This window comes from Cucurbita moschata, unplaced genomic scaffold (genome assembly GCF_002738365.1).
Source record: "Cucurbita moschata cultivar Rifu unplaced genomic scaffold, Cmos_1.0 Cmo_Scf00001, whole genome shotgun sequence".
Lineage (NCBI taxonomy): Eukaryota > Viridiplantae > Streptophyta > Magnoliopsida > Cucurbitales > Cucurbitaceae > Cucurbita > Cucurbita moschata.
The window spans coordinates 8,741,287-8,765,746 of NW_019268517.1; the positions used below are offsets into that span (position 1 = coordinate 8,741,287).

The 24,460-nt window shown below is 38.7% G+C and overlaps 6 protein-coding genes and 1 long non-coding RNA gene across 8 annotated transcripts in view; 4 read left to right on the forward strand and 3 right to left on the reverse strand.

The window, feature by feature from the left end:
- Positions 1-716: 716 nt before the first annotated feature.
- Positions 717-4,267, forward strand: LOC111446006 (receptor protein kinase TMK1-like). The gene is made up of 2 exons (XM_023084616.1): positions 717-3,529; positions 3,624-4,267. The coding sequence occupies exons 1-2, from the start codon at positions 1,024-1,026 to the stop codon at positions 4,133-4,135; spliced, it is 3,018 nt and encodes a 1,005-aa protein (XP_022940384.1). The 5' UTR covers positions 717-1,023; the 3' UTR covers positions 4,136-4,267.
- A 385-nt stretch (positions 4,268-4,652) lies between these two features.
- Positions 4,653-8,748, reverse strand: LOC111446014 (mediator of RNA polymerase II transcription subunit 27). Of its 2 annotated transcripts, none has more exons than XR_002710990.1 (8): positions 8,360-8,748; positions 7,953-8,118; positions 6,725-7,184; positions 6,228-6,287; positions 6,069-6,137; positions 5,931-5,974; positions 5,573-5,845; positions 4,653-5,149 (listed from the first exon to the last, which is right to left on the reverse strand). XR_002710990.1 is itself a non-coding variant. In XM_023084625.1 (8 exons), exons 1-7 carry the CDS (start codon positions 8,649-8,651, stop codon positions 5,665-5,667), a joined length of 1,272 nt encoding a protein of 423 aa, XP_022940393.1. In that variant the 5' UTR covers positions 8,652-8,747; the 3' UTR covers positions 4,653-5,149; positions 5,647-5,664. The 2 variants fall into 2 exon arrangements, 1 of the variants encoding a protein (XP_022940393.1); XM_023084625.1 differs by having other exon boundaries at positions 5,647-5,845; positions 8,360-8,747.
- A 762-nt stretch (positions 8,749-9,510) lies between these two features.
- LOC111451759 lies at positions 9,511-10,309 on the reverse strand. Its single transcript, XR_002712023.1, has 2 exons — positions 10,222-10,309; positions 9,511-10,147 (listed from the first exon to the last, which is right to left on the reverse strand). It is a non-coding gene; the product is annotated as an uncharacterized LOC111451759 (long non-coding RNA).
- Positions 10,310-13,586: 3,277 nt separating this feature from the next.
- Positions 13,587-15,122, forward strand: LOC111447106. Its single transcript, XM_023086109.1, has 2 exons — positions 13,587-14,814; positions 14,939-15,122. The coding sequence occupies exon 1, from the start codon at positions 13,945-13,947 to the stop codon at positions 14,791-14,793; it is 849 nt and encodes a 282-aa protein (XP_022941877.1). The 5' UTR covers positions 13,587-13,944; the 3' UTR covers positions 14,794-14,814; positions 14,939-15,122.
- A 2,236-nt stretch (positions 15,123-17,358) lies between these two features.
- LOC111450912 (NDR1/HIN1-like protein 1) lies at positions 17,359-18,357 on the forward strand. Its single transcript, XM_023091161.1, has 2 exons — positions 17,359-18,101; positions 18,202-18,357. Exon 1 carries the CDS (start codon positions 17,464-17,466, stop codon positions 18,097-18,099), a length of 636 nt encoding a protein of 211 aa, XP_022946929.1. The 5' UTR covers positions 17,359-17,463; the 3' UTR covers positions 18,100-18,101; positions 18,202-18,357.
- A 1,535-nt stretch (positions 18,358-19,892) lies between these two features.
- On the reverse strand, positions 19,893-20,764 carry LOC111447589 (NDR1/HIN1-like protein 10). The gene has a single exon (XM_023086839.1). It carries the CDS (start codon positions 20,703-20,705, stop codon positions 20,037-20,039), a length of 669 nt encoding a protein of 222 aa, XP_022942607.1. The 5' UTR covers positions 20,706-20,764; the 3' UTR covers positions 19,893-20,036.
- Positions 20,765-22,251: 1,487 nt separating this feature from the next.
- The window catches only part of LOC111452658 (NDR1/HIN1-like protein 10), a 2,744-nt gene continuing 535 nt past the window's right edge, over positions 22,252-24,460 (forward strand). The window contains exon 1 of the mRNA XM_023093519.1: positions 22,252-22,549. Within this exon, the coding sequence (XP_022949287.1) occupies positions 22,315-22,549 (235 nt within the window). The 5' untranslated portion in view covers positions 22,252-22,314. The remainder of the gene's footprint in view (positions 22,550-24,460) is intronic.

A 24,460-nucleotide genomic window follows, 5' to 3' on the forward strand; every position in this document is an offset into this window, starting at 1 on the left:
TAAATAAATAGGGTAAAAACGTAAGAAAAAACCGGCAACCGGCGGAGTGACGTGGACATGGGTTAAATTCAACCGGGAATTCCCGTGATTTTCTCGCAAGTCGTAGTCACGTCTTCAGTCCCGGCATTCGAAATTACGGAAATACCATCGACTATCTTTTTCTTTTTGTATTTTTTTCATTCAATCCCTTTTCTTTTATTATTATTATTTATTTCATGTGTTTAATTATGTAAGTGATTATTACCTAAATTAAACCATTAATCAAACCACAATATTAAAGGAAAAAATGCATTAAATTGAATTAATCGACTCACATTCCAATATTCAAGTTCAAATAATTCAGGTAGAAAAAAAAGCAATTTCTTTTAACAAAATATATATAATAAATAACTTTAAAATATTTGAGTGTAAAACAATAAATTTGGTAATAATTGTAATAATTATTATTTATGAATAGCTAAAAGATTGCAAAAGAGGTAAGCAACAATGAAAGAATTAAATTTAAAAATAGAAAAACAAAAAACAAAAATTGTTATAATTAATCATTTTGGATCATATAATTCGAGTTTTATTCTATTTTAAACAGACACGTTTTATTTAAAGTTTCCGTCGAGAAGTTCCGGTTAGCTAAGTTATATTCCTTCGGCTTTGATGGCGCCGGGTAACCGCCAAAAGTGAAAAAGACAATAATACCCTTCTCTTCCTACAGAATGGAAGAAAGAAGAAGAAGGCGCGTGGCGTTCCGAACTTCCAGAAACCATTAACCAAAGCATAAATTCTCTCACAAGCTACACACTCGCCAACATTTTCTCTCTGTTTTTTGTTCTCTTTCAGTTTCCGATCTTGTCCCGTAAGTTTTGTCGTTACGGATCCACCTTTCTCGCTCTCAACTTCCGCCATTGCTTGATTCCTTCCCCGTTATTCCGTTTTGAAGACAGAGTAATTTAGCTTTTCGATTTTCGAACTCTTGATTCATTTTTCGTTTTTGCTTTTCACTTAGTTCTTCGACTTGGGTGTGTTTTAATGATCCTAATCCCATGGTTCTCTTCTCTCTACTGCCGGATTTCATGTGGGTATTGTGAGAAAAGCGCCATTAATGGGGTTGTGAAGGTTCTTCTCTGCAAGCATTTCTGCAGATCTGCCATGGAAGATGTTAAAACAGAGCTCGTTCTGGCACTCCTTCTTGCTCTGTTTTCTGTGGGTTTTGGCGCTACCGACCCCGATGATCTTGCTGTTATCAATGAGTTCAGAAAAGGGTTGCAAAATCCAGAGCTCTTGAAATGGCCACGCAATGATAACGATCCATGCGGCAATAAATGGCCCTCTGTTTTCTGCAAAGATACGAGGGTTTCGCAAATTCAGGTCCAAGGGATGGGGTTGAAAGGCCCTTTACCGCAGAGTTTCAATCGCCTCTCTATGCTCTCCAACATCGGTCTTCAGAAGAATCAATTTTCCGGTCCCTTGCCGTCGTTCAATGGCCTGAAGAATCTACGGTACGCGTATCTTGATTACAACAATTTCACTTCCATTCCGGCTGATTTTTTTACAGGCCTGGATAGTTTAGAAGTTCTTGCTCTAGATGGGAATTATTTCAATGGTAGTTCTGGGTGGATGATTCCATCGACGTTGAGCAATTCAGCTCAGTTGACGAATCTTACTTGTATGAGTTGTAATTTGGTTGGTCCCTTACCGGATTTTCTTGGGTCTATGTCTTCTTTATCTGTGTTGGCGCTCTCTAACAATAGACTCTCCGGTAGGATTCCGGCGAGTTTTAAGGGTATGTTATTATCGAGGTTTTGGCTTAATAATCAAGTTGGAGGTGGAATGTCTGGTTCTATTAATGTGGTGACCACGATGACTTCGTTGAGTACTTTGTGGCTCCATGGGAATCAATTCTCTGGGACTATTCCTGAAAATATTGGGGATTTGATTCTTCTGCAGGATCTGAATCTGAATGGTAATGAATTTGTTGGGATGATTCCAAAGAGCTTGGCTGATATGAGTTTAAGCCATTTGGATTTGAACAATAACAATTTCATGGGTCCAGTCCCGAAGTTTAAAGCATCAAAAGTGACTTTTTCTTCGAACCAATTCTGTCAAGCGGAGCAAGGGGTTGCTTGTGCCCCTCAAGTCATGACCCTGATCGAGTTTCTCGGCGCAATGGGATACCCTTCGAGGCTTGTCACTGCTTGGACTGGGAATGATCCATGTGCAGGGCCATGGCTGGGAGTGAACTGCAGATCTGGGAATGTGTATATCATTAATTTACCTAAGTTGGGTCTTAATGGGACCTTGAGTTCTTCACTAGCTAACTTAATGTCGCTTGCCGAGATTCGACTTCAGAATAACAATTTGAGCGGTCCGATTCCCTCGAAATTGACTACTTTGAAGTCTCTTACTTTGTTGGATGTGAGTGACAATAACATATCCCCTCCTTTGCCTCAATTCAGAAGCTCTGTGAAACTTGTTACAAGTGGGAACCCTTTGTTAAATGTTAAGCAAGCCCCGTCTTCCTTGTCCTCCCCGTCTTCCCCGTCTTCCCCACCATCAGGAATCGGAGACGTATCAGCTCCCAGCAGCCACTCTCCTGGAGACCTATCACCTTCCGACAGCCACTCTTCTCCGACGGCAGGACTGGTTTCTGATTCTGGAAATGGGATGGGACAAACATCTAAACGTCCCAAGGCATCAATTATAGTTTCTACTGTAGTTCCTATTGTGAGTCTGGTAGCTGTTGCGTTTGTGGCTATTCCTCTGTGTATATACTTGATTAAGAAGAGGAGAAGCAAAGACAAGGCTCAAAATTCTCTGGTCGTTCATCCAGGAGATCCATCTGATCCCAGCAATTTGGTTAAGATTGTTGTTGCAAATAACAATAATAATAGTACTTCTCCAGCGTCGGGGAGCGGTAAAACTGGACTTGGAGATTCTCATGGCATTGAATCTGGAAATCTTGTCATATCTGTACAAGTTCTACGAAACGTGACGAATAATTTCTCTTCAGAGAACGAGCTCGGTCGTGGTGGGTTCGGAGTAGTTTATAGGGGAGAATTGGATGATGGAACAAAAATAGCAGTGAAAAGAATGGAGGCAGGTGTAATTAGCAGTAAAGGATTGGATGAGTTCCAATCTGAAATTGCAGTTCTTTCAAAGGTACGACACCGCCATTTGGTGTCACTGTTGGGATACTCAATTGCAGGAAATGAGAGACTTCTTGTTTATGAATATATGTCTGAAGGGGCTCTCAGCAAGCATCTTTTTCGTTGGAAAAGATTAAAGCTTGAGCCTCTTTCTTGGAACAGGAGGTTAACCATTGCCTTGGATGTTGCTAGAGGAATGGAGTATCTTCACAGTCTAGCCCGTCAGAGCTTCATCCACCGCGATCTCAAATCTTCGAACATCTTGCTTGATGATGATTTTAGAGCAAAAGTTTCTGATTTCGGATTGGTTAAACTAGCGCCTGAGGGTCAAAAATCTGTAGTAACCAGACTTGCAGGGACATTTGGTTACTTGGCGCCAGAATATGCTGGTAAGCTTTTTTATGTGTTTGTAAAAAGTAGACTGTAGGATAAAGAATTTGCTAGTTCCCTCTAACTTCTAGTTTCATGGTTTCGTGGATACAGTGACGGGTAAAATTACTACGAAAGCCGACGTGTTTAGTTTTGGAGTTGTTCTAATGGAGCTATTGACTGGACTAACGGCTCTCGACGAAGATAGACCGGAAGAAAGCCAGTATCTTGCTGCGTGGTTCTGGCATATAAAATCGGACAGGCAGAAGCTGATGGATGTTGTGGATCCTACCTTGGATTGTAAAGAAGATATATTTGAAAGCATATGCGTGATTGCTGAATTAGCTGGACATTGCACGACAAGGGATCCATTACAACGACCCGATATGAGTCATGCTGTGAGCGTACTTGCTCCGCTCGTTGAGAAATGGAAGCCATTTGATGAGGAGACCACAGAGGAATATTCAGGAGTGGATTACAGGCTACCCCTAAATCAAATGGTGAAGGGATGGCAAGAATCAGAAGGGAAGGATTTGAGTTATTCTGAGCTGCAAGACAGCAAGGGCAGCATACCATCGAGGCCAACTGGGTTTGCGGAGTCCTTCACTTCGGGCGATGGTCGTTGAAGAACACGAGGTACACCTTGATGCTTCTCTTTGCCTCTTGCTTTTCTGTAGTAGGTGGATAGCTTCTGTTTGGATAGGTAGCTGAATATGTTCCAGTTCTTTTCTGGTTCCACTGCGTTTAATTTGGAGATTTCTGATACCAGAGAATTCTGTCAATTGTTGGCTATGATTTTTGGGTATGCCGATGTATATATATATATATATATATAGATAAGATAACATCAATGGTCCTTGAAACTGGACAGTTCTACGCAAGTGTTCTCGAATTGCACTTCTTGCATCTCGAGTTTCGGATACAAATTTCCAGATGTGTTTGTTTGTTTGTTGTTGGATTGAGAATGTTACAAGGAGGGAGGAAAAAAGGCAGAGCAGAGATAACAGAGGAAAAAAGTTCCTCTTGGTAACGAGGATGGATGAGAAATCAATCCGAGATGACGTTTTCGTTGTGGCTCTTCAACTTCTAGCTTTTTTTTTTTTTTGGTCATTCAACGTTCACTAAATTCTACATTTAGTCATCTTCATACAAATTTTGTCACATATAATTGAAATTATGATGTATTATCATAGTCCCACATCTAATACAAATCATCGCATTTCCAAATTTTGTTGCTAACTGAAATAATAAGCAAATATTGACGGCAAAGTTAGGTGGAAGAGGGGAAATTAGTAGAGTACAAGATAATATTAGAATAAGTAAATGATGAAGCACTTACCTAAATGGCCGTGCACCCAACACCGAACTTATTATCATTCTAACATCAATCTGAAGGGACAAGATACAAATGTTTCTGTGATCAAACGTATGAAGGAGCTAGCAACTGCTCAAATCGATGCAAATGACATTTTCTTGCCTTCAAGATGACAAGCCACTTGAGCCAGCATAAAAATAGCCACCTCAGAAATTGGATGGTTCTTTTGACATTATCATTGCCTCCTCTGAATATTCTGAATACCACTCCCTCTAATGTACTTGTTGCAACGCAGTGCAGCAATTTACAAATGACCGTGTAGCACCTGAAATGAAATATAATGCACGGGCTAGTGAATCAACGACAGCAGTACAATATAGCAAGCAGGCTGCGTCCTCTTCTAATTCTGAGCATACTAATTCATGGAAAATACTGATATTGTATGATATGTGAATCAGAGTCCATGAGGTGCTCAAAGGAATTATAACCATTATTGTTAGTAACAAAGTGATGATAAGTAGAAGTTAAGAAAAACATGGTTCAGTTGGAAGAAGGCAAGTAAAAGGCAAAGGACCAGAACAAAGTAATCAGAGCAGAGGCTGAAAGAAGAGAAAATTCCCTTGCGATGTTTGATATAACACAGACTAAATGTCGTAGTATGAGCCATGAAAAAGTGAGCTTAGCAAACTTGAATAGCGGCAATTGTTGATTAAAAGGAACTGGTGTGACTACCGTAATCAACTGTTACCAGATAAAATAATTTCATAATCAACTAGAGGCTTTTAAAAGGATCGAGCAATTGTGTGGTTTATCCAGCTATACCTGTAGAGCTAGGTGTGACTACAGTTCTGTGAAGCAACCAATGTGGAAAGCCTGAACAGAATCCAACTTCTGGTCTTTCAATGAGGTTACGGGCACAACTGATGAAATTTTAGATGTACAAAACTGCTTGTAGGGGCGAATTGCAGGAGGTAGCAGTAAATCTGATTGTTTGTTTACTGATAGTAGCCGTCCGCATTTACTGCAAAAGACCAGATTAACACACCATTAAAATGTCAAATCCATATAGAACCAATTGCGAAAGCACTGAAAATCCTTACACGCACCTACAAGCTTTTGAAAATAAATTTTGATAGCTGCAGATCCAAAGCTACAAAAAAAGAATACCACATATAAATTTTCGAGGATTTTAAATGGAGTGGAGAAAGAATAAGCATGTCCAAAAATTTAATGGACGATGTTACCAATAGAGGATGTAGAGCTGCTTTAGCTTGAATTCCAATAAAGTACTGCAGCACCGTGGCAGCATGCTCCTGCATTGAGAAAAAGGAATTATCGTCATTAAGAGAGTGCAAACTCCAGAAACATGAATTCGTAAACATAATGAACAAAGCGATAGGTACCGTCACATGTCTAAATAAATGATGATTCGAAAAACCCCTGGCATGTACATGGCTGCCTCTCTGTTGCAACACAAAAAATTTATAAATAAACTGCAATAGTAACCAACTTAAGTCCTTGAGATACAAGGAAAATCAATGGGAAAAGGTGCAATGAATCAAACCAGGTGGGAATACAACTAAGAAAGTCTAATTGCATTTGCTATGAAAATCATGTCTACCTTACTCTCAGTTCTGCTAAAGTACAATGCTACAAATAGAACATAAAAAGCATTACAACAAATCACTATTGATCCACGCCAGCTACTTCATAAATCAACTGGTTGCAAATCGTTAGACATGCACAACTGGCAGGTAAAGTACCTCATCAGGAGAAAAGAAACTCCCAGAGCATTCACAGACAATAGCACAGCTCATTGAAAGAATTTTCTTGTAGCCAGTACAACAAAATAATGAGTAAGAAAACTTTGCCAATGAGTACTTAGCACAAAATAGAGTACCTCATCAGGAGAAAAGAAAGCTACAGCATCTGGTTCAACCGAACCAACTGGATGCAGCGACACTACGGCTCTAAAGACAGAAGGGATTATCAACTCAATCACAGCAGCTTTATCAGTAGAAGTAGCATCAAGTGATCTGGGGCTCATCCTAGGACTATGATAGTTATGTTCTTTCAATGCTCCTATGGAATTTTCATTTGCTTGTGAGGGAAGTGCTGAAGCTTGTTTCAACCAGTCCAATCGCTCATATGTGAAAATCTTAAGGTCTGGCACTTCCTTTTCCATACATGTTAGAATATCTGAAAGTGAACTAGAATCATTAAGCTCCTCTTGTTTAACATCTGTCACTCCATGAGAAAAACAAGGCTTCTTTTGAGCAGGCTCCATATTCGACCCATTTTCTTCATCAAGATGAGGGAAAAACCGTCTTTTCTGGTCAGTGAAGGCCTTTAGAGCTAACCTATAAATGTAGTAAAGCCTCAGTTAAGCATTTACCTGAACTAATGAAAGTCGGATTAAAATTTACCAGATTTTGCCTATTATATTGAACTTTAGTGGCAACTGAAACTCTCCTACAGTAAAATAGAAGCAAAACATTTTAAAGCCAATCATTTGTGAACTTCATCTCTCTGAATCAGAGAACTTGTTAAACAATTAAAACCCGGAGAAGGTGAAAAAAACAATGAGACTGTGTGATCACTTCATTAGATTCAGGGGCCCTTACAATCTGGTTTCGACACAAAAATGATCAAAATAAATAAAAATAATTTATATTGTTCAATATCAACCGTAGCCTGAATATCATTTTCCATAACGCATCTATTCATCTTACAAATCAGGTTCTCATTGTTGACCATTCAATAAACTTACGTACATGCATATAAGATAATTGATCAAATTCTTCGTATTTTCAAAAATATTGCCCCGGAAAAGTCAAGTTGCTACAAGCAACTCAATATCCAGTCTGTTAGAGGCTTGAATTTCCTTAAATATCAACCACAACTTACTAAAACTATCAAGCCGAGTCTGGAAGCCCAGTTTCCTACTATCTCTATAAAAGGAATTTGGGAAACTTAATTTAGCGAGTTGAGTCTAAATTAACACGCTACCGCCTTAAGCAATATGAAGAAACATCGAGTGAACTTGCAAATTTAAGTAGTTTTTCCCAATCCAAGCCCTTGAGCAGCTACTTTTCCTAGATAGATATGTGCGAAATGTCTCAACCAACCTGGTTCTGTCAACTGCTGATGCACCAGCCTGGCCAGCTAATTGACGTTTCCAAGCATAAGCAACCACTGCGCCATCAGGACACACTAAAGGCATATGTAGACCCCAGGAATTACTTCTCGAAAGAAGAGATTCACTGAGAACACCAGACTCTTCAAGCTGCTTTCCTGACAAAATTAGAAGTAAAATAATTAAAATCTTGCGAACGTTTAACCCTTCTTTCAATTGTATGATCTCGTCCAGCAGAAATTAAACCCCCTCTTCAATAGGGGCATTTTGAATCTAAAATCGACTAGTCCGGGAAGTAAGCGAATGAGTGATCCCGCTACCGAAATGATTTTAATTAACCCTAAGAAAGCGCATTCAAATCATAGACGTAACCCTAGAAAAATAAGTGATGCAAAATACCAACAGCACGAAGGTCAAGAAGGTGTTGGCGCATGGAAGCGTCTTCTTTTTGGAACAAGTGGAGAGGCTTGGTGCTCTGGTGAGGCTGTGCAGTGACGCAGAGGGCTTCAAGAAGGCGATCAGCGCCGAGCCTGATGTCAGCGATGAGGCGGGCGGCATGGCCGAGTCTGTCCATGGCGAGTGCGACCTGCTTCGGCGGCGCCTCCTCCGCGGATCCGGAAGAGTGACGCAGAACAGTGGTTGGGCTCACCGTCGCAGTCAGGCCCTGCGCTGGCAGCTGCGTCTGTCGCATTTACCCTCCGCCGATGTTTACTACTTTCGATTTCTTTCCCTAAAGCCCTTCGAGGTGTGAGCAAGACGACTGCTAATTGCAGAATTTCCACCGTCCCTTTTATTTTTATTTCTTTATAAAATTTATATTACGCCTTTTAATGGACAAATTATTCTAACATTTTTAAATATTAGAATTAGTTGTTTTATAAAATTCATCATAAATATTATTTAAATTTTATAAGATCAATCGGTCTTGTCTCACACTTAAGGTTACATTTTCATATTAAAAATGATTTATATATATATACATATTACAAGGTTTGGTCATAAATGCAACATTTATTTAATTTATTTAAATAACAATAGCCAAATGGCTAGGAAATAGAAACAAGCTTGCACCACAGGGGGACTTAATTATATTAATTGATTGGTTCAATAATTACTGGGCACGGGCAAGTAATCAGAATGGAACGAAATGAAATTGAATTGGAAGCTGTAATAATCGGATTAGTCTGCTGCTAGCAAATACTATCCATTTTGACCCATTACTCGTTATGTATCGTCGTCAAACTCACAATTTTAAAAACACGTCTTTTAGGGATTTAAAATGCGTCTTTTAGGGAGAGGTTTATTTGTTTCCCTCTCCAACCGACATGGGATCGCATCTTTTAAGAAGAGGTTTTTTCGTTTCCCTCACCAACCGACATGGGATCTCACAATCCACCCTCTTGAAACTCCGGTATTCTCGCTGACACTGCTTGATGACTAGCTATGAGATGGCATTAGCATCAACCAACCAGAGGACTTAGTTCATGAAATCATCACTTGAGATTGGACAGCACTGGATTCATAAAAGTAAAAGGTAGCTTCAATGCACGTGCTTAAGTTTCTTTTTCTTCTTCTTCACAAAGCTACTGAGAGATGATTTGAATTCATTGTGGATACCAAAAAAAAACAACTATGTCAATCGATATAGATAGAAAAAATAATTCCAAATTTAAAAGTGAAACCCACGTTCTGATTCCATTCTATGAATCAAAATTCCTTCATACTCATTCTTCCAAACGTAGCTTTAAAGCTAAAAGGAGAAGAGCGTCACAATCACGCTCCTGGAAATCATTTACCATCTCATATTTGCACACTTCAATCCTTTTATAGCTGGACAAATGTGTGAAGGTTCTGATTCCAATATCTTCCCCTCAGATTTCCAGTATGAACATGAATCCATACCTGGTCAAGATTCCAAACGGATCAAACAACGTGCATTAGAAATTTTAGCATTCTTATTCGAACAACGAAAATATAAGAATACAACCCGTGATTCGTATGGTATATAATGATCTTACGATCCATGAATAATATATTAACTTCTTCCCACAGCAGAATTTGAACACTTCACCTAACTAATTGGGTTTCCCTCTGCTAAAAAGAAATGGCATCTTCCCGATTTCCTTGTATGAAGTTACCAAAATCTTTCATCACTTGCGCATAAGCAGGCTTCCGGGAATTAGCATCCTGTTCAAACGATTATAAAGATCTTAGGTAAATTGTTGCAATGAAAAGAATGAAGCAAGGAGAAGTTTACTCACCCCCCGCCCCGGAACGTCGAATGAAATAGGTAGCCGGGTTCTCTTTCGACAACCCTTTTGATATGATAGGCCCAGTTTAGTATCTGTTCAAATGACATCCATAACCACTTGCCAAACTCTTTCCTTTCAGTTCCACCCAGAAGATTTATCTTGTCTTTTCCAGTGAACTTCAGAAGAAACCTGTTTGTTTGTTAACGAGCTTTAGGATCAATCAAACCATCATGGAAGCTTGAAGGGGAAAACATAATCTATACACATCGACTGAGTTTTCGGAGCAGATGATAACAGTTACCAAATAAGCTTGCTATAGATTTTTTTAAGGATAAACAATATAGATAAGCATAAGATTGTACTAAGAAAGAACAAAACTGCGGAGACACTTTTGAAGAAGGAGATTCCTTAACATCACAAGATTAAACGAAGCTAGAATTCATTTTTCTAAAGTTCATCATATAGTAGAAGACGAGATATAGAGGCTAAATCGTTGTATATCTATCTGGAAGCATCTAAGATTGCGTGCCTCTGCTATAATTCCTGCAGAAGTTACTCCTTGGCTGCAGTTTTGAGATCTTCCCCTTCATTTGCACCACCATGTATGATGGAGAATCATTTTTAGTCGAAGGACGATCGGTTAAATAAGAAAACAAATTTAAGGATCTTCCATGAGCTTCAAGTTATGCAGGAAATAATAAAGATGGTATAAGAAATGCCTTAATTTCTAACTCCAAGAAAACCCGCGTGATAATAGAACGCAAAAATCACACACAATTTGTCTAAAGTTTCCATCAGTATGATAAATACCAGCCATTGAATAATCATCAAGTGCAAAACAGTACAATAAACATGTAATACAGATGTTTAATGGAAGCCATGGCAAGAATCCCACTAATACTCTCTCGAATTCGAGAGAGATGAGCAAAAATCCCCTTCTCATTTCACAGGATTCTCGAAATTCATACTCGAATATGAAAACACCTGATGTGTTCTTCGAAAAGGGAGCACAAAAAGAATTTTCGGATATTCTCACGAGGACATCAGACATCGAACCTATAATTATATGTTCTAATTCGCACAGAATAAAGCGAGAAGCAGAACAAAAGGCAGAGAGACGTTGGTACTTTTCTCTTTGCCAATGAATAAAGCTCAAAATATGACGGAAAAGACGAAACTACCTGAGGCATTTCCAAGATTTCTTGCCTGTTCAGCCATGAAGCAGCAAAAATCTGCTAAGGAATTAATTGGACAGAGAAAAATCCATAATCAACAGAAGAAAACAAAAAAAACAAAAAAAAAAAAATCAAACAAACAGAGAAAGATAGAAAGATGACGAAGCAAAATTACTTTTCCAGTAAAGTTAAAGCGAGAAATCCCAACGTTTCTTCTGTATCTTTCTGGAGGAAACTCCATGGATGATGACGAAGCTCGGAAGAGGCAAGAACAAAGCGGAATCCCCTTCCAACGAGGCGTTGACGAGAGAGTTCTATTACTCAGAGGGCCAATTTGGTCTAAGCGCCCCCCAATGCGATCATTACGCTGTCGTTTTGGTTTACTTGATTCCCAAGTCTCTTTCCTTATATAAAAGCCTATTAAAATTTCCTCCCTTGTTTTGCTTGGCACCAAGGCCCCAAATATATTGTTTAGTTCCGAAAATACCCTCACCGCCTGTAGTTGTTAGCATAAAAACCCAAGGCCTACTCTTGTAAAAGCCTCCACAGCTTCCTTCAAGATTTCTCTCTAAAACCCTTCGGATGATTGTTTTTTCTTCTTGAAGAAGAATCGGTTAATTTGTAGCGGCGATGGTGGAGACCGCCGGGTGCGTTTCGTTCCCGGTCGTTTTTCATGACGGCGAACGAGATGCCGACGTCGGTTCCGTCGCTGTGTCTTCTTCGACGGAGTTCAAGAATTTTCAGTCGATTTTGAGTAAGATGATCGGAATCTCTTCGCACCAGTTCACGGTTTACTTAGCGGAGTATAAGATCTCTATGGATTCCACGGCAAAGATTCGGCGGAGAATCCCTATCACCGGGAAAGTCAACTTCGGCGCAATCGCACACGAGAAGAACTGTTTCTTTCTCGTGGTTCTGAAACGGTCTCGACGCGAGAGAAGGCGAAAGATCCAGGGAAACGAAGACGAATACGATTTCTCATCGGCCACAAAGACAATGACGAAGACGAATCATTCAAAGAAGAAAAATCCACTGGAGAATGTGATGCTGTTGAAACGAAACACTGGCATCGAAAACGAATTACTCCCCGGCTTCATCTCGCCAGCGACGAACCGATTCGAATACGACCAGCGATTTTGGAAGCTACAATTAGAGATGGAGAAATACTTAATCAACATAGGGCAACGCAATCTGGCGCTGGGCGGAGGCGGCGTCCAGAACGGCACTACGAGACTGAAAACGGCAGTCTGCTGGGACTGTCTGAATGCCAAAGAAACAGGCGTGGCGGCCGGATTTCACTGCTGCGCCCACGACGCCGTGACGACGGGATTCCGGTCACACGCCGGTCCAATTGCCCGACCCGTGAAAGAATCCGACCCGAAATAGCTTATTTTCGGTTCATATTGTGCGCTCAACTGCGTGTGAATAGCAGAGTAGGTAGATAGAAGGATTGGAATTTTTCCAGTGGAGTCGAGTACACCGAAAGGAAAGTGTACCTAGTATTCCGTTTGCTATAATTGGATCATATGGCGCTTCAATCGAAAAGATCAAGGCCGTTGATCACAGAGAAGTAGGTGGGTCCATCATCCACCTATTATATATATTTTTTTAATTGTGTGACTATTTTGACCAAAAGGCATATTTTTTTTTTCTTTTCCTTTTTGTGAAACGTAAGGAAAAGGAAAAAAAAAAAAAAAACGTTGTGTGCAGTTTGTCCTTCCTTAAGAGCCTATCTTTTCAATATATTTGATATAATTAAATTTTTGCTCTTCTATATCATTTTAATTAATGTTCTTTTTTAGCTCAACGATTCTGAAGTCTTGTTATTCGTCAATAGAAAAAGACAATTCAATCCTTTTGTCCAGAGTCTTCGGTTGTCATGTTGGGGGGGCTGTATTGGGATTTCCTTTTTATATCTTTTTAACAGAATATAATATTTTTAAATTATAACGACAAAATCTGGTTTAGAGTGCCACTTTTTCGGCAACCGCCCGTAAAAGGAAATCGGATGAAATACCTTCCAATTATTATTTATTTATTAGAATATGACTAAATTAATTTTGTAATACCTGTAGGATCTCCCCTTTTTTTTTCTTTTTTTCTTTTTTTTAGAAAATAAATAAATGGGTTACGAGTGGTGGGTTTGTTCTTAAAATATATATATATATATATTATTCAGTCCTGAAGTTTATTATGAATTTTATTAAATTATAACATATTTTATTGGGAAATGGTGTTCCCAAACAGAGGTTGAAGAAGACGATGTCCGAACCTTCCGCCGTCTTTTCTAAGAAAAGCGTTAACAAACTCCCTCATAATCCAAGCCTTCTCCACCATCTGGTTCCGCCGTCTTTTCTAAGAAAAGCGTTAACAAACTCCCTCATAATCCAAGCCTTCTCCACCATCTGGTTCCGCCGTCTTTTCTAAGAAAAGCGTTAACAAACTCCCTCATAATCCAAGCCTTCTCCACCATCTTCCCCCTTCCATTATTGTTCTTTCTCTCTCTCCCTAAGCCACAGAGAGAGAGAGAGAGAGAGAGAGAGAGCAGGAAAAAAGAATGGCCTCTTCATCGGACAATCAACAATCCAAATCCAAATCCAAATCCACCGACTCCCAACCTCTTCCGCCGCCCTCCGCCGCACACAACCCAGCTCCGATCTACCCTCCTCCCACCATGGGGTACCCTCCAGCCCCACATCCGGGGTACCCTCCAGCGCCAGGGGCTTACCCACCTTACAACGGCTACGCCTACGCCCAAGCCCCTCCCGCCGCCTATTACCACAATAGCCCCCAAAATTACGCGGTGGAGCCGTTTCACGCCTCCTTCATCCGCGGCATTGTTACCGCCTTAATAATTCTGGTGGTTCTAATGATGCTCACCAGCATAATCACCTGGATCATCCTCCGACCAGAAATCCCAACGTTCAGAGTTGATACCTTGGGCGTCACCAATTTTAACATCTCCAAATCGAATTACTCCGGAAACTGGAACGCGACCTTGGTGGTCCAGAACCCCAACAAGAAATTGAACCTGACTTTCAAGCGGATCCAGGGGTTCGTGGGCTATAAGGACAACACGCTGGCGATGTCGTTTGCGGACCCGTTTTTTCTTGCCGTGGAGAGGACTAACCTAATGCGGGTGAGATGGACGTCGAGTAGCCCTGATGATCCGGGGAATTGGGAGGAGACAGAGGAGAAATTGGGGAAGGAGAAGGCGACGAGGAAAGTGAGTTTCAATTTGAGATTCTTCGTATGGACCACTTTCCAATCTGGGTCTTGGTGGACCAGGCACGTTATTTTGAGAGTCTTTTGTGACGATTTGAAGATCGACTTCGGCACCCCCAACTCCGTTAATGGCTCCTTCTCCGCCCATGGCCACCACATGCATTGCGCGGTTCTCATGTAGAATCATCGCCTCTGTTCATGGGTAATCGTTTTTTTTTTTTTTATTTATTATTATTATATATTTTCACCCATTAAAATTTGAGAAATAAAAAATAATACTAAATAGATCTGAGGATTTCGTGTTTATTTTGTTTTGTATTTTTCAGGTAAGTAGGAATTGTGTTTGGCGTTGAAGGACAAAATGGTAAATTAGATGAAGAGTTGTTTCATATATATTTTAGGAATATAGTTTTGTTTTTGCTTTTTTTTTTTTAATCTCTTTTGTTCTCTTTTAAGTAAGAATTTGGTTTCCTTTTTGTAAGGAGATAAATGAAAATTGTAAATTAAACCTTTTTGTAAAATTAAATAATTTAAACTAATAAGTGGGCTTGTTAAGAGCACAAAGCCCAATACGCAATGGATTGTGGACCAGAATCCAACAAAATGATGTGTTTGGGCTTTGATTAGATCAGGCCCAATCCTCCCCGGACCTTCATGAAATTTGAAATTGGAATATAACAAACATAATCATTTTTTTTTTTGTCTTTTTTTGGTTGTTTAAGTGATAGTAATAAGGAATCCAAAAAATGAATTAGAATTATTAAATATCTCCATCCATTATGAATTGATATGATTGGGTGTGGATTCCATGAGGCATGTTATGAATCATGCTTCTAAAGGGCCATCAATCAACACACAACCACCATCCTTCTCGTCTCATTACCCTTTTTCAAGCAATCACATATCACATGAACTATGCTTTATTATTATTACTAGTTTGTATAAAACTACACTATAGATCTTTTTTCCAAAGATAATATACTAAATTAAAATAAAGGACTTCCCAACCTAAAATAAAATTAGTTCGAAAGCTAAATTTAACAATGTACCCAATTCAGGCATATTTTGCTAGCCCCAATAAGCAATTTAGAGCATAGACCACGGTTACAAATGATATCAAAGTCATGCCCTTAACTAGTCAATCCTAAGTGTAAGTGTCAAACAAATTGTATATTTTGTTTGAGGGTTCCAGAGCATGAGTCGAGCCTCGATTTAGAGGTGCATGTTCGAGGGTTGGGTTCCGTAGGTCTCAAGGGAAGTTTTATGATGTACTTTGTTAGAGGAGATAATTGTTGGAATAGGAGTCCCGAAGACTATCTTTTTATGTTTCAAGTACACTTTGGTTTCCCATTCTATAAATTTACTTTATGAGTGCATGGGTCCATTTGAATTATTATCATATTAACTTAATTTTTAAAATCTGTATTAGTTAATAAAGAAAACGTATGAATCAAGGAACATTTTATTTTATCTATTTATTTTGTGAATCATTTATGAAAGGAACAATTATTAGGAACCATGTTTGATGCCAACAAAAATCCAATATATATATATATATATATAAACAGTCTGTATGAAATGGTATTTAGCTTCAGGAGCCAAAGCAATCAAAACATAGCCGCCTTGACTCCACGTCTAAACACGCCATCACCCATGCTTGTACTCTGCACCACAAATTGCTCAGCTCACATTGGATTAAAATATATTTAATTTCATATTGTTCATAAACTATATTACCCTTTGGTTAAAAAAAAAATATTTACCACATTTTCCATTTTAATAATATATATTAGGTGAAACATATAGGAGAATAAATGAATAATTATGGTTTTTCATTTTAATAATAAATGAGAGAAGAAAAAAATAAAAAGAAATGAAAATGATAGGAAGCAAGCAAACAGAACGCCGACACAATGGCCTGTCGGTGCATTGCATTTTGCACAGCGAAGCGAGGGGATTGTTGACGTGTAAGCCTAGTGGGCCCCCCTCGTACTCCACGTCGCTTTTGACTTTTTCAACATCAATCAATATCCTACGTCGACGGGGATCCATTTCCACGCCCATCGCTTAGAAAATACTCATTTCTTAATTTTTACTAATTATTAAAAATGCTCCTTTGTTGACCCAACATAACGGGCAGCACTGCGTTTAAATCCATAATTAAATTCTGAGAAGCTAATTAATTGTAATTATTATGTAATTTATCACCCATGTGATGATTTTAAAATAATCCAATAATTCGCGTTTTTCCGGATCGGGTTATGGATCCGAGACCATATTAATTCATTTTCCAGTAAAAATGTATCTTTTTCTCTTTTTGTTAAATTAAATTCTATTTTTAAATTATTTTGTTTTTAATTCTTCAACTTCCCCGTTGCCATAAATATCTCCATCCATTTTCAACAGTTAAATTGACAATGACACCAATTTTGTTCTTTTTACCTAATGAAAGATGAGTAAGACTACGGTAAAATTTAATTTTAAAATCAAAATAAAATAATAATATTCAAATTTATTCATAATTAACCTGCCATCTAATTTTTAAATAATGTAATATAATTTAAAAAAAAAATGATTTGAGAGTAAATATCTTATTATTTTGTTTTTCTTGTTGAGAGGTCAAAATTGTAATTTTCCACGATATTTTCAACCATTTTCTTCAATTTGAAAAAGGATGCTAATGGTGGGACCGGATTGAAAATGAACGGTGTAGATTAAATATAAAAATACCATCCAATCTCTTCACACCCACACTATATTCCTCCTCTTAACCAGTGGTCAGTTCACGCAAACGCCATTTCCGCGTTCTTCTTCTTCTTCATCTTCATCTTCCTCGCCGCTCAGAACTGCCATGGCGTACGACTGCGAGAAGCACTGCAAGAATAAGCGCAAAAAACTCGTGAAACTAATCGGCGCTATCATCGGCATCTTCATCGTCCTCGTCCTCTTCACCATCCTCATAATCTGGGCCGTCCTCCGCCCCACAAAGCCCACTTTCGTCCTCCAAGACGTCACTGTCTACGCCTTCAACGCCACCGTCCCCAGCTTCCTCACCTCCAATTTCCTCCTCACTGTAACCTCCCGCAACCCCAACCGCCGCATCGGAATCTACTACGACGACCTCCGCGTCTACGCCGTCTACCGCAACCAACAGATCACTCTCCGGACCATCATCCCCGGGTTCTACCAAGGCCATAAAGACGTCAACGTATGGTCCCCTTTCGTCTCCGGCACCGCCGTACCGGTAGCGCCGTTCATCAGTTCGGCTCTGAATCAAGACCGAAGCGCCGGAGCGCTGCTGCTGCTAGTTAAACTCGAAGGACGGGTCCGATGGAAGGTGGGGAACTTCATTACCGGCCGGTATCATCTCCACGCGAACTGCCCAGCGGCGATTAACTTCGGCGGGTATCCGAGTCCGAGCGATGGGTCGATTGTTCAGTATAACGTCAAGTACCAGGTTGTTCAGCGATGCGACGTCAGTGTTTGATGGTAAGTAAGCTCAAATATAAACGCCGTTACTTAACGGTTGTATTATTATTATTATTTTTTAATTTTATGAGTAAACGTGTTTTTACGATTATATTGGTAGGTTTTATACAAAGTGCACAAGCCGTGTTGGAAAGAAAAAAAAAATATATAATTTTCGCAAAAGGATTGGCGAAAATTAAATGTGTTTAAATTTTAATAAATGAAATTAGTGGGAATGTATGGTAATTATTGTCTCCTTCGGTGGCATTTTCGTCAATGCAACACTTTATCTTATTTTATTTTATTTTTATAATTTCTCATCCTATTTTTGTGGTATTTTTAGCAAAATAATGAGTTAATAATAATTAAAAAAAAATTAAGGTTATAGTTGAAATTAAAAATTTAATTGAACTAAAAATAGAGGAGTTACGTAAGGGACACGCTATTCACTTTATTTTCCATTTCCATTTAAACATTAAAATAAATGTGGGTTTAATTAGGTCGCCTATAAAATTTAGGTATAGGAATTTAATAAGTTTTTAATTTGAAATTAACAAATTTAAATGTGTAAACACAAACTAAGTTATTAGCAATTATGTTGGTGTTAAATTTATAATTATTGAATGAAACCCTAAATTATGCAAATAATTAAATTCATCCAAAACTATTAATTCATGTTTGTTCGTATTATTTCAATTTTTAAAGTTAATTGAAAACATGTTTGGAAAAACATCTCTTATTGAAATGAGGTGTCATGTAGAAGCTTGATATCCAAAATAATAATAATAATAATAATAATAATAATAATGGGTATGAAAAGGGGAACTTAAGGGTGTGGGGTTGGTGTTCCACATGGGTAATGGATGGTGCTCAATTTCTCTTTTTCCTCTACTTATTTCAATCTTTTCATATCCTATGCTTTATTGTTCTTTCCCAATGTTATTAATTGCAAAGTTGGCCAAACTTTTCAAGTATCAATGTACTAAAGTTTCGTGCTTTCTCCATTTCCCAATTTTGTCCCCCACTTCCTTTTATTTTGCAAATTAATTTATTCTAATCTACTCTAGTTTAAAGTTTAAAGTTTGTGGGGTTTGTCTCATTTAATCATTTTGCCTCTCTTGATGGAGACTCCTTAACTTTAATGTCGCTCAAATTGATTGTATATTAATAAGATAAGGTCTTCTTGTAATGTGTTTCTTGTAATGTGTTTATGTGAGATCCCATTCAAATCAATTGAAGACGGAAACCAAACATTTCTTATAAACATTATAAACAACAGGTTTGGGCTTTCAAATGGTTTGCGCTTTCTCAAGGCCCAGGCCCAAAACGAGATTGAAAATACTAGCCTTGTCCAGTTTGATCTGGGCCGGGTTGTGGCCCATGTTCAATCCATTCACTCCCAATAGAAAGTTATGTTTTTTTTCCTATCCGTTCGTTGGTTCACCGTATTTTCTTAATTGAATAAATAAACGTACCATTAACTAAATATATTGATTTTAAAATTCATAAATATAGATACACAAACATGTCCCATATTTATTATTATTATGTATTTTTCTCGAACAAAATAAGAAATTTAAATGGATATAAATTTACATTTTTCAACTATTTTATTAAAAAAATTTAAAAATAATTCTTTATATATATATACATATAATTTTGCAATAGGCTTCTTCTAAATTAAGATTTATTCTCAATTTTTTTTTTTCTTTCTTCCCTAAGATTTATTTTTTTAAAAAAGAGAATATGAGTTCTAAGAATAAATATCAAATTTATTATATAAATATACAAAAACTAGAATATTTATTCATATGAACATAAAAAAAATGAATGAAGATATCAATATAAAAACAAAAAACAAGAGAGGAAAAGAAAAATAATGGAAATACATGTAGAGTTGACTCAGTCAAAATAATCGGCGAAAGTTGACCGGGTCGAAAAACCGGAGGTGGCCAATCAGAAATCGAAATCGCAGCGAGTTGTTTGAAAGAAAGTAAAAGAGGTGGCACTTGATTCCAATGGAACCTTCAATTCGCAGTTGACCTTTGGCTTCAACTTCCCAATCCTAACGGCGCCCAATTTCAACCTCAACCGAGGACGGAACTTGACGTCGATGTTGAACACGCCGGCGAGTTTCTCGGCGTTGAACTCTGTCAGCTCCTGGGCGCCGAGGAGGACGAGCTGCTGGCCGTTGAATTGGGGGGCTACGACGGTGGTGGTCTTGTGGCCTTGGTAGAAGGGCGGCAGCCACTGGGTGTTAAGCCTCTGGTCCTTGTAAAAGGGGGAGGCTTCGATGGCGTCGTAGTACACTCCAATCCGCTTGTTGGGGTTTCTAATGGTGAGGTTTAAAGCGAGATTGTAATGGAGCTGGTTGCCGGTGAAGTTGAATTGGGTGAGTTGGGCGCTGGTGACGTCGAACCTCAGCTTATTGGGACGGAATACGAGCCATAATATCAACACCGCTATGCCAACCACCACCACTATGCCAATGATGAGCTTGATAATGGTGCTTAGGAGGCAGCAGGCGCAGCCTCGGCCGTGGCCGTGGCGGTGGTAGGTCTTTGTGGGGGGAGGGACGGAGGGGCCGTAGAAGGCGCCGTTCAACTGGGGTTGTTTGTCAGCCATGTGGCGGAGAGAGAAGGGTGAGTATTTGGTGTGAAGAGAGAATTGGAAGTGAAATGAGGTGGGAATTTAGAGGTGACGATTTTGATATAAATAGAGAAGGAAGTCGGCGTTTGTACGCGTAGTGGAAGCTTCGTAGGAAGTTTCTTGTTAATGGTATGAATGTTTATTTTCCTACAAACCTATTTGAATGATAAGAGTATTTAGACTTATATTTAACTGAATGACCAAACGTGTTTTATCATATACATGTGAGTGAGGACCCGTATGAACTTATGAAAATAGTTTTCACTCTTGAAAAATAAAAAATGGGTAACGTAACCATGTTGTAGAGAAATGTTGAAGATGTTCAAATATCAAATTGGAATCCCAGGTAAGAGTGAATTTCTAATTTTTTTTAGTAAAAAAGTAAATAAATTAGTTGTGTTGTTGGAAAAAAAAGAAGGGAAGGATGTAAATTTGAAAGTTTCAACACGGTTGGGTTGGTTATCATATTGATATTACATTGATTAGTCCTTTAGGAAATAAGATATTGGTTTAGTTTTTGGTACGTTTTTGAAGACGCGGCATTGACAATTCATGTTATTTCTGACGTCTACGCTTTCTGACCCAAAACGCATCTATTGCACTCCTTTCACTTTTTATTTCTTTTTTTTTATATTTACAACATTTTGACATTTTTTTTTTTTTTTTTTGTGAAAATTTAAAATCATAGAAAATATAAAATATCTCAGTTAATTTAGACTCTAATGGACAATTCTATTTATTTAATTCTTTCAATTGTGACTCGAACTTGGGGTAAATAATACAAATTACATCCTAACCGATCAACAAAAATTATCATGTTTAAATATTTCATTTTCATTTTGGCACACAAATTTGATTATCTAAAAAGTATGTATATTTTCTTCGAATAATGAAAACGTTTTCTAATTTTATTTAAACTAACTATTATTTTATTTATTGTGGCTATGGAGGATTCAATTTCTTCAATATTGACATAAAAGAAGATGGAGGATTGAAAAAAAATGCATTCATTGAAAATTGTTCATATTTTATTGGTGATGAGGTTGGCAGACTTTCTTCAATATCACATATACAAAACTAGTTCTTTTCATTTATTATTTTGTTTGTATTTTCGTTTTCTTTTTTAGATTCGGCATTTTGATGAGCCCAACATTCGCTTATATCTCTTAGTCAAGTTACTTATTCATCTGTATTTTTTTGTCCTCACTCACATTTAGTATTGATACCCTCCGCAACTCCTTTCTTACATCTCCCACGGACCCTCATGGGCTTATGTATTTATTGTTTCTATTAAGGGTAGAGAGACGGTTGAGTATTATTAAAAAGAATAGTCTTATATTAGCTAATTAAGAGGAAAATTATAGGTAAATAAAGATCATCACCTCCATCCATTCTTTCTCGGTTACCTCGATTTTCAAATATCTTTTCAAATACACATTGAGAAACTTCCTACAAAGCTTCCACTACGCGTATAAACGCCGTCTTCCTTCACTATTTATATCAAAATCATCACCTCTAAATTCCCACCTCATTTCACTTCCAATTCTCTCTTCACACCAAATACTCACCCTTCTCTCTCCGCCACATGGCTGACAAACAACCCCATTTGAACGGCGCCTTCTACGGCCCCTCCGTCCCTCCCCCCACAAAGACCTACCACCGCCACGGCCACGGCCGAGGCTGCGCCTGCTGCCTCCTAAGCACCATTATCAAGCTCATCATTGGCATAGTGGTGGTGGTTGGCATAGCGGTGTTGATATTATGGCTCGTATTCCGTCCCAATAAGCTGAGGTTCGACGTCACCAGCGCCCAACTCACCCAATTCAACTTCACCGGCAACCAGCTCCATTACAATCTCGCTTTAAACCTCACCATTAGAAACCCCAACAAGCGGATTGGAGTGTACTACGACGCCATCGAAGCCTCCTCCTTTTACAAGGACCAGAGGCTTAACACCCAGTGGCTGCCGCCCTTCTACCAAGGCCACAAGACCACCACCGTCGTAACCCCTCAATTCAACGGCCAGCAGCTCGTCCTCCTCGGCGCCCAGGAGCTAACAGAGTTCAACGCCGAGAAGCTCGCAGGCGTGTTCAACATCGACGTGAAGTTTCGTCCACGGTTGAGGTTGAAATTGGGCGCCGTTAGGATTGGGAAGTTGAAGCCAAAGGTCAACTGCGAATTGAAGGTTCCATTGGAATCAAGTGCCACCTCTTTTACTTTCTTTCAGGCCACTCGCTGCGATTTCGATTTCTGATTGGCCACCTCCGGTTTTTGACTCAGTCAACTTTTGGTGATTGTTTTGACTGAGTCAACTATATGCATATTTTGATTTGTTCTTTTGATTATCATTTTTTTCATTGTTTTTTGTTTCTATGTTCATATGCTCTTTCCGGTTTTTAGCTGTTTTTATTATTATTATTATTATTTTGGTATGAATAAATATTTTAGTTTTGTATATATTTTTTATCGATTCGATAATGTCCTGACTTTCTACCACCTTAGATCAATCCGAGTTCGTTATAAAATGCATATTAAGGTCATTTGATTTTTTGAGGGACATTAAAATTGGTTAGTCCAAACCACAAAATAATGGTATAATTCTCGTGGGCACTCATAGGTAATTGTCATATGACCATATCACACACGAATAGGTAGAATAATGAAGAAAACAAAAGGTAAGAACATGGGTTTGGCTATTAAGAGCAACCAAAAAACTAAACTCATTCGATGTTAGGGTAATGGTGGTTAGAAAACACTCATACAACTAAGAGAGGCAATAAACCAACATACTATTATTCAACTGGTTACAGAATACATATATAGACAGAATAGCCACCTTAACCGTTAGTAACCACCCTTAACCGCTAGTAACCACCTTTAACCGCTACTAACTACCCTTAACTGACATACATTGAAATACAAACAGTAAATTAGATTAATTACGGTTAATACAAGATTAAATAAACTAACAAATCATCCCCTTAATCTTGTATTTCGATCTTCACATTCTTACATTCTTCAAACCACTTCTTTCAGTAAACGTTCTAACCATATTCCTTGACAAGCAGCTGACGTCGCCATAATATACTCTGCTTCACAGGATGAAAGCTGCCGCCATTATCTCTGCCTTCCTTCTTCTCTGTCTTCCTTTCAATGGGCAACTGCTTTTCATCGATAGTTTTAATTACCTGTTCTACTTGTCCGACCAATGGCTTTTCCTCAACAGGTTTAATTACCTGTGCTACTTCAATTGCACTGCCGGAAACAATGGCCTCCTTCTCCTTTTCCTTCTCTGCTTTCGTTTCTCCAGCGACCTGTTTTTCAATAGCACAGCCAGTGTTTCCGTCCTCCTTCTCCTTCTTCTCACCGTCACAGTCTTTCTCTTTTATCTCCTTTGCTTTTGCTACCTCTGTTGCTACATTCTGGACCTCCGCCACAACGCCATCGCTCTTCTCCTCGGATTCAAACTTCACAGTGCCAACGATTTTCTCACCATCGCTCTTCTTCTCTTCTCGCTTCTCTGTTTTTTCCTCCGATTCAATCTTCACAAAGCCATCGATTTTTCCCCCATCGATCATCTTCTCTGTTTTTTTCACAGACGCAGCCTTCACATCTCCACGTTCTTTTATCTCTCCAAGTGATCCATCTCCGAACTTCACCGTGCCGGTCACTGACTCGTTCAATTCTGAGAACCAACTTCGACAACCAGTCATGTGATTGCTGGCTCCCGT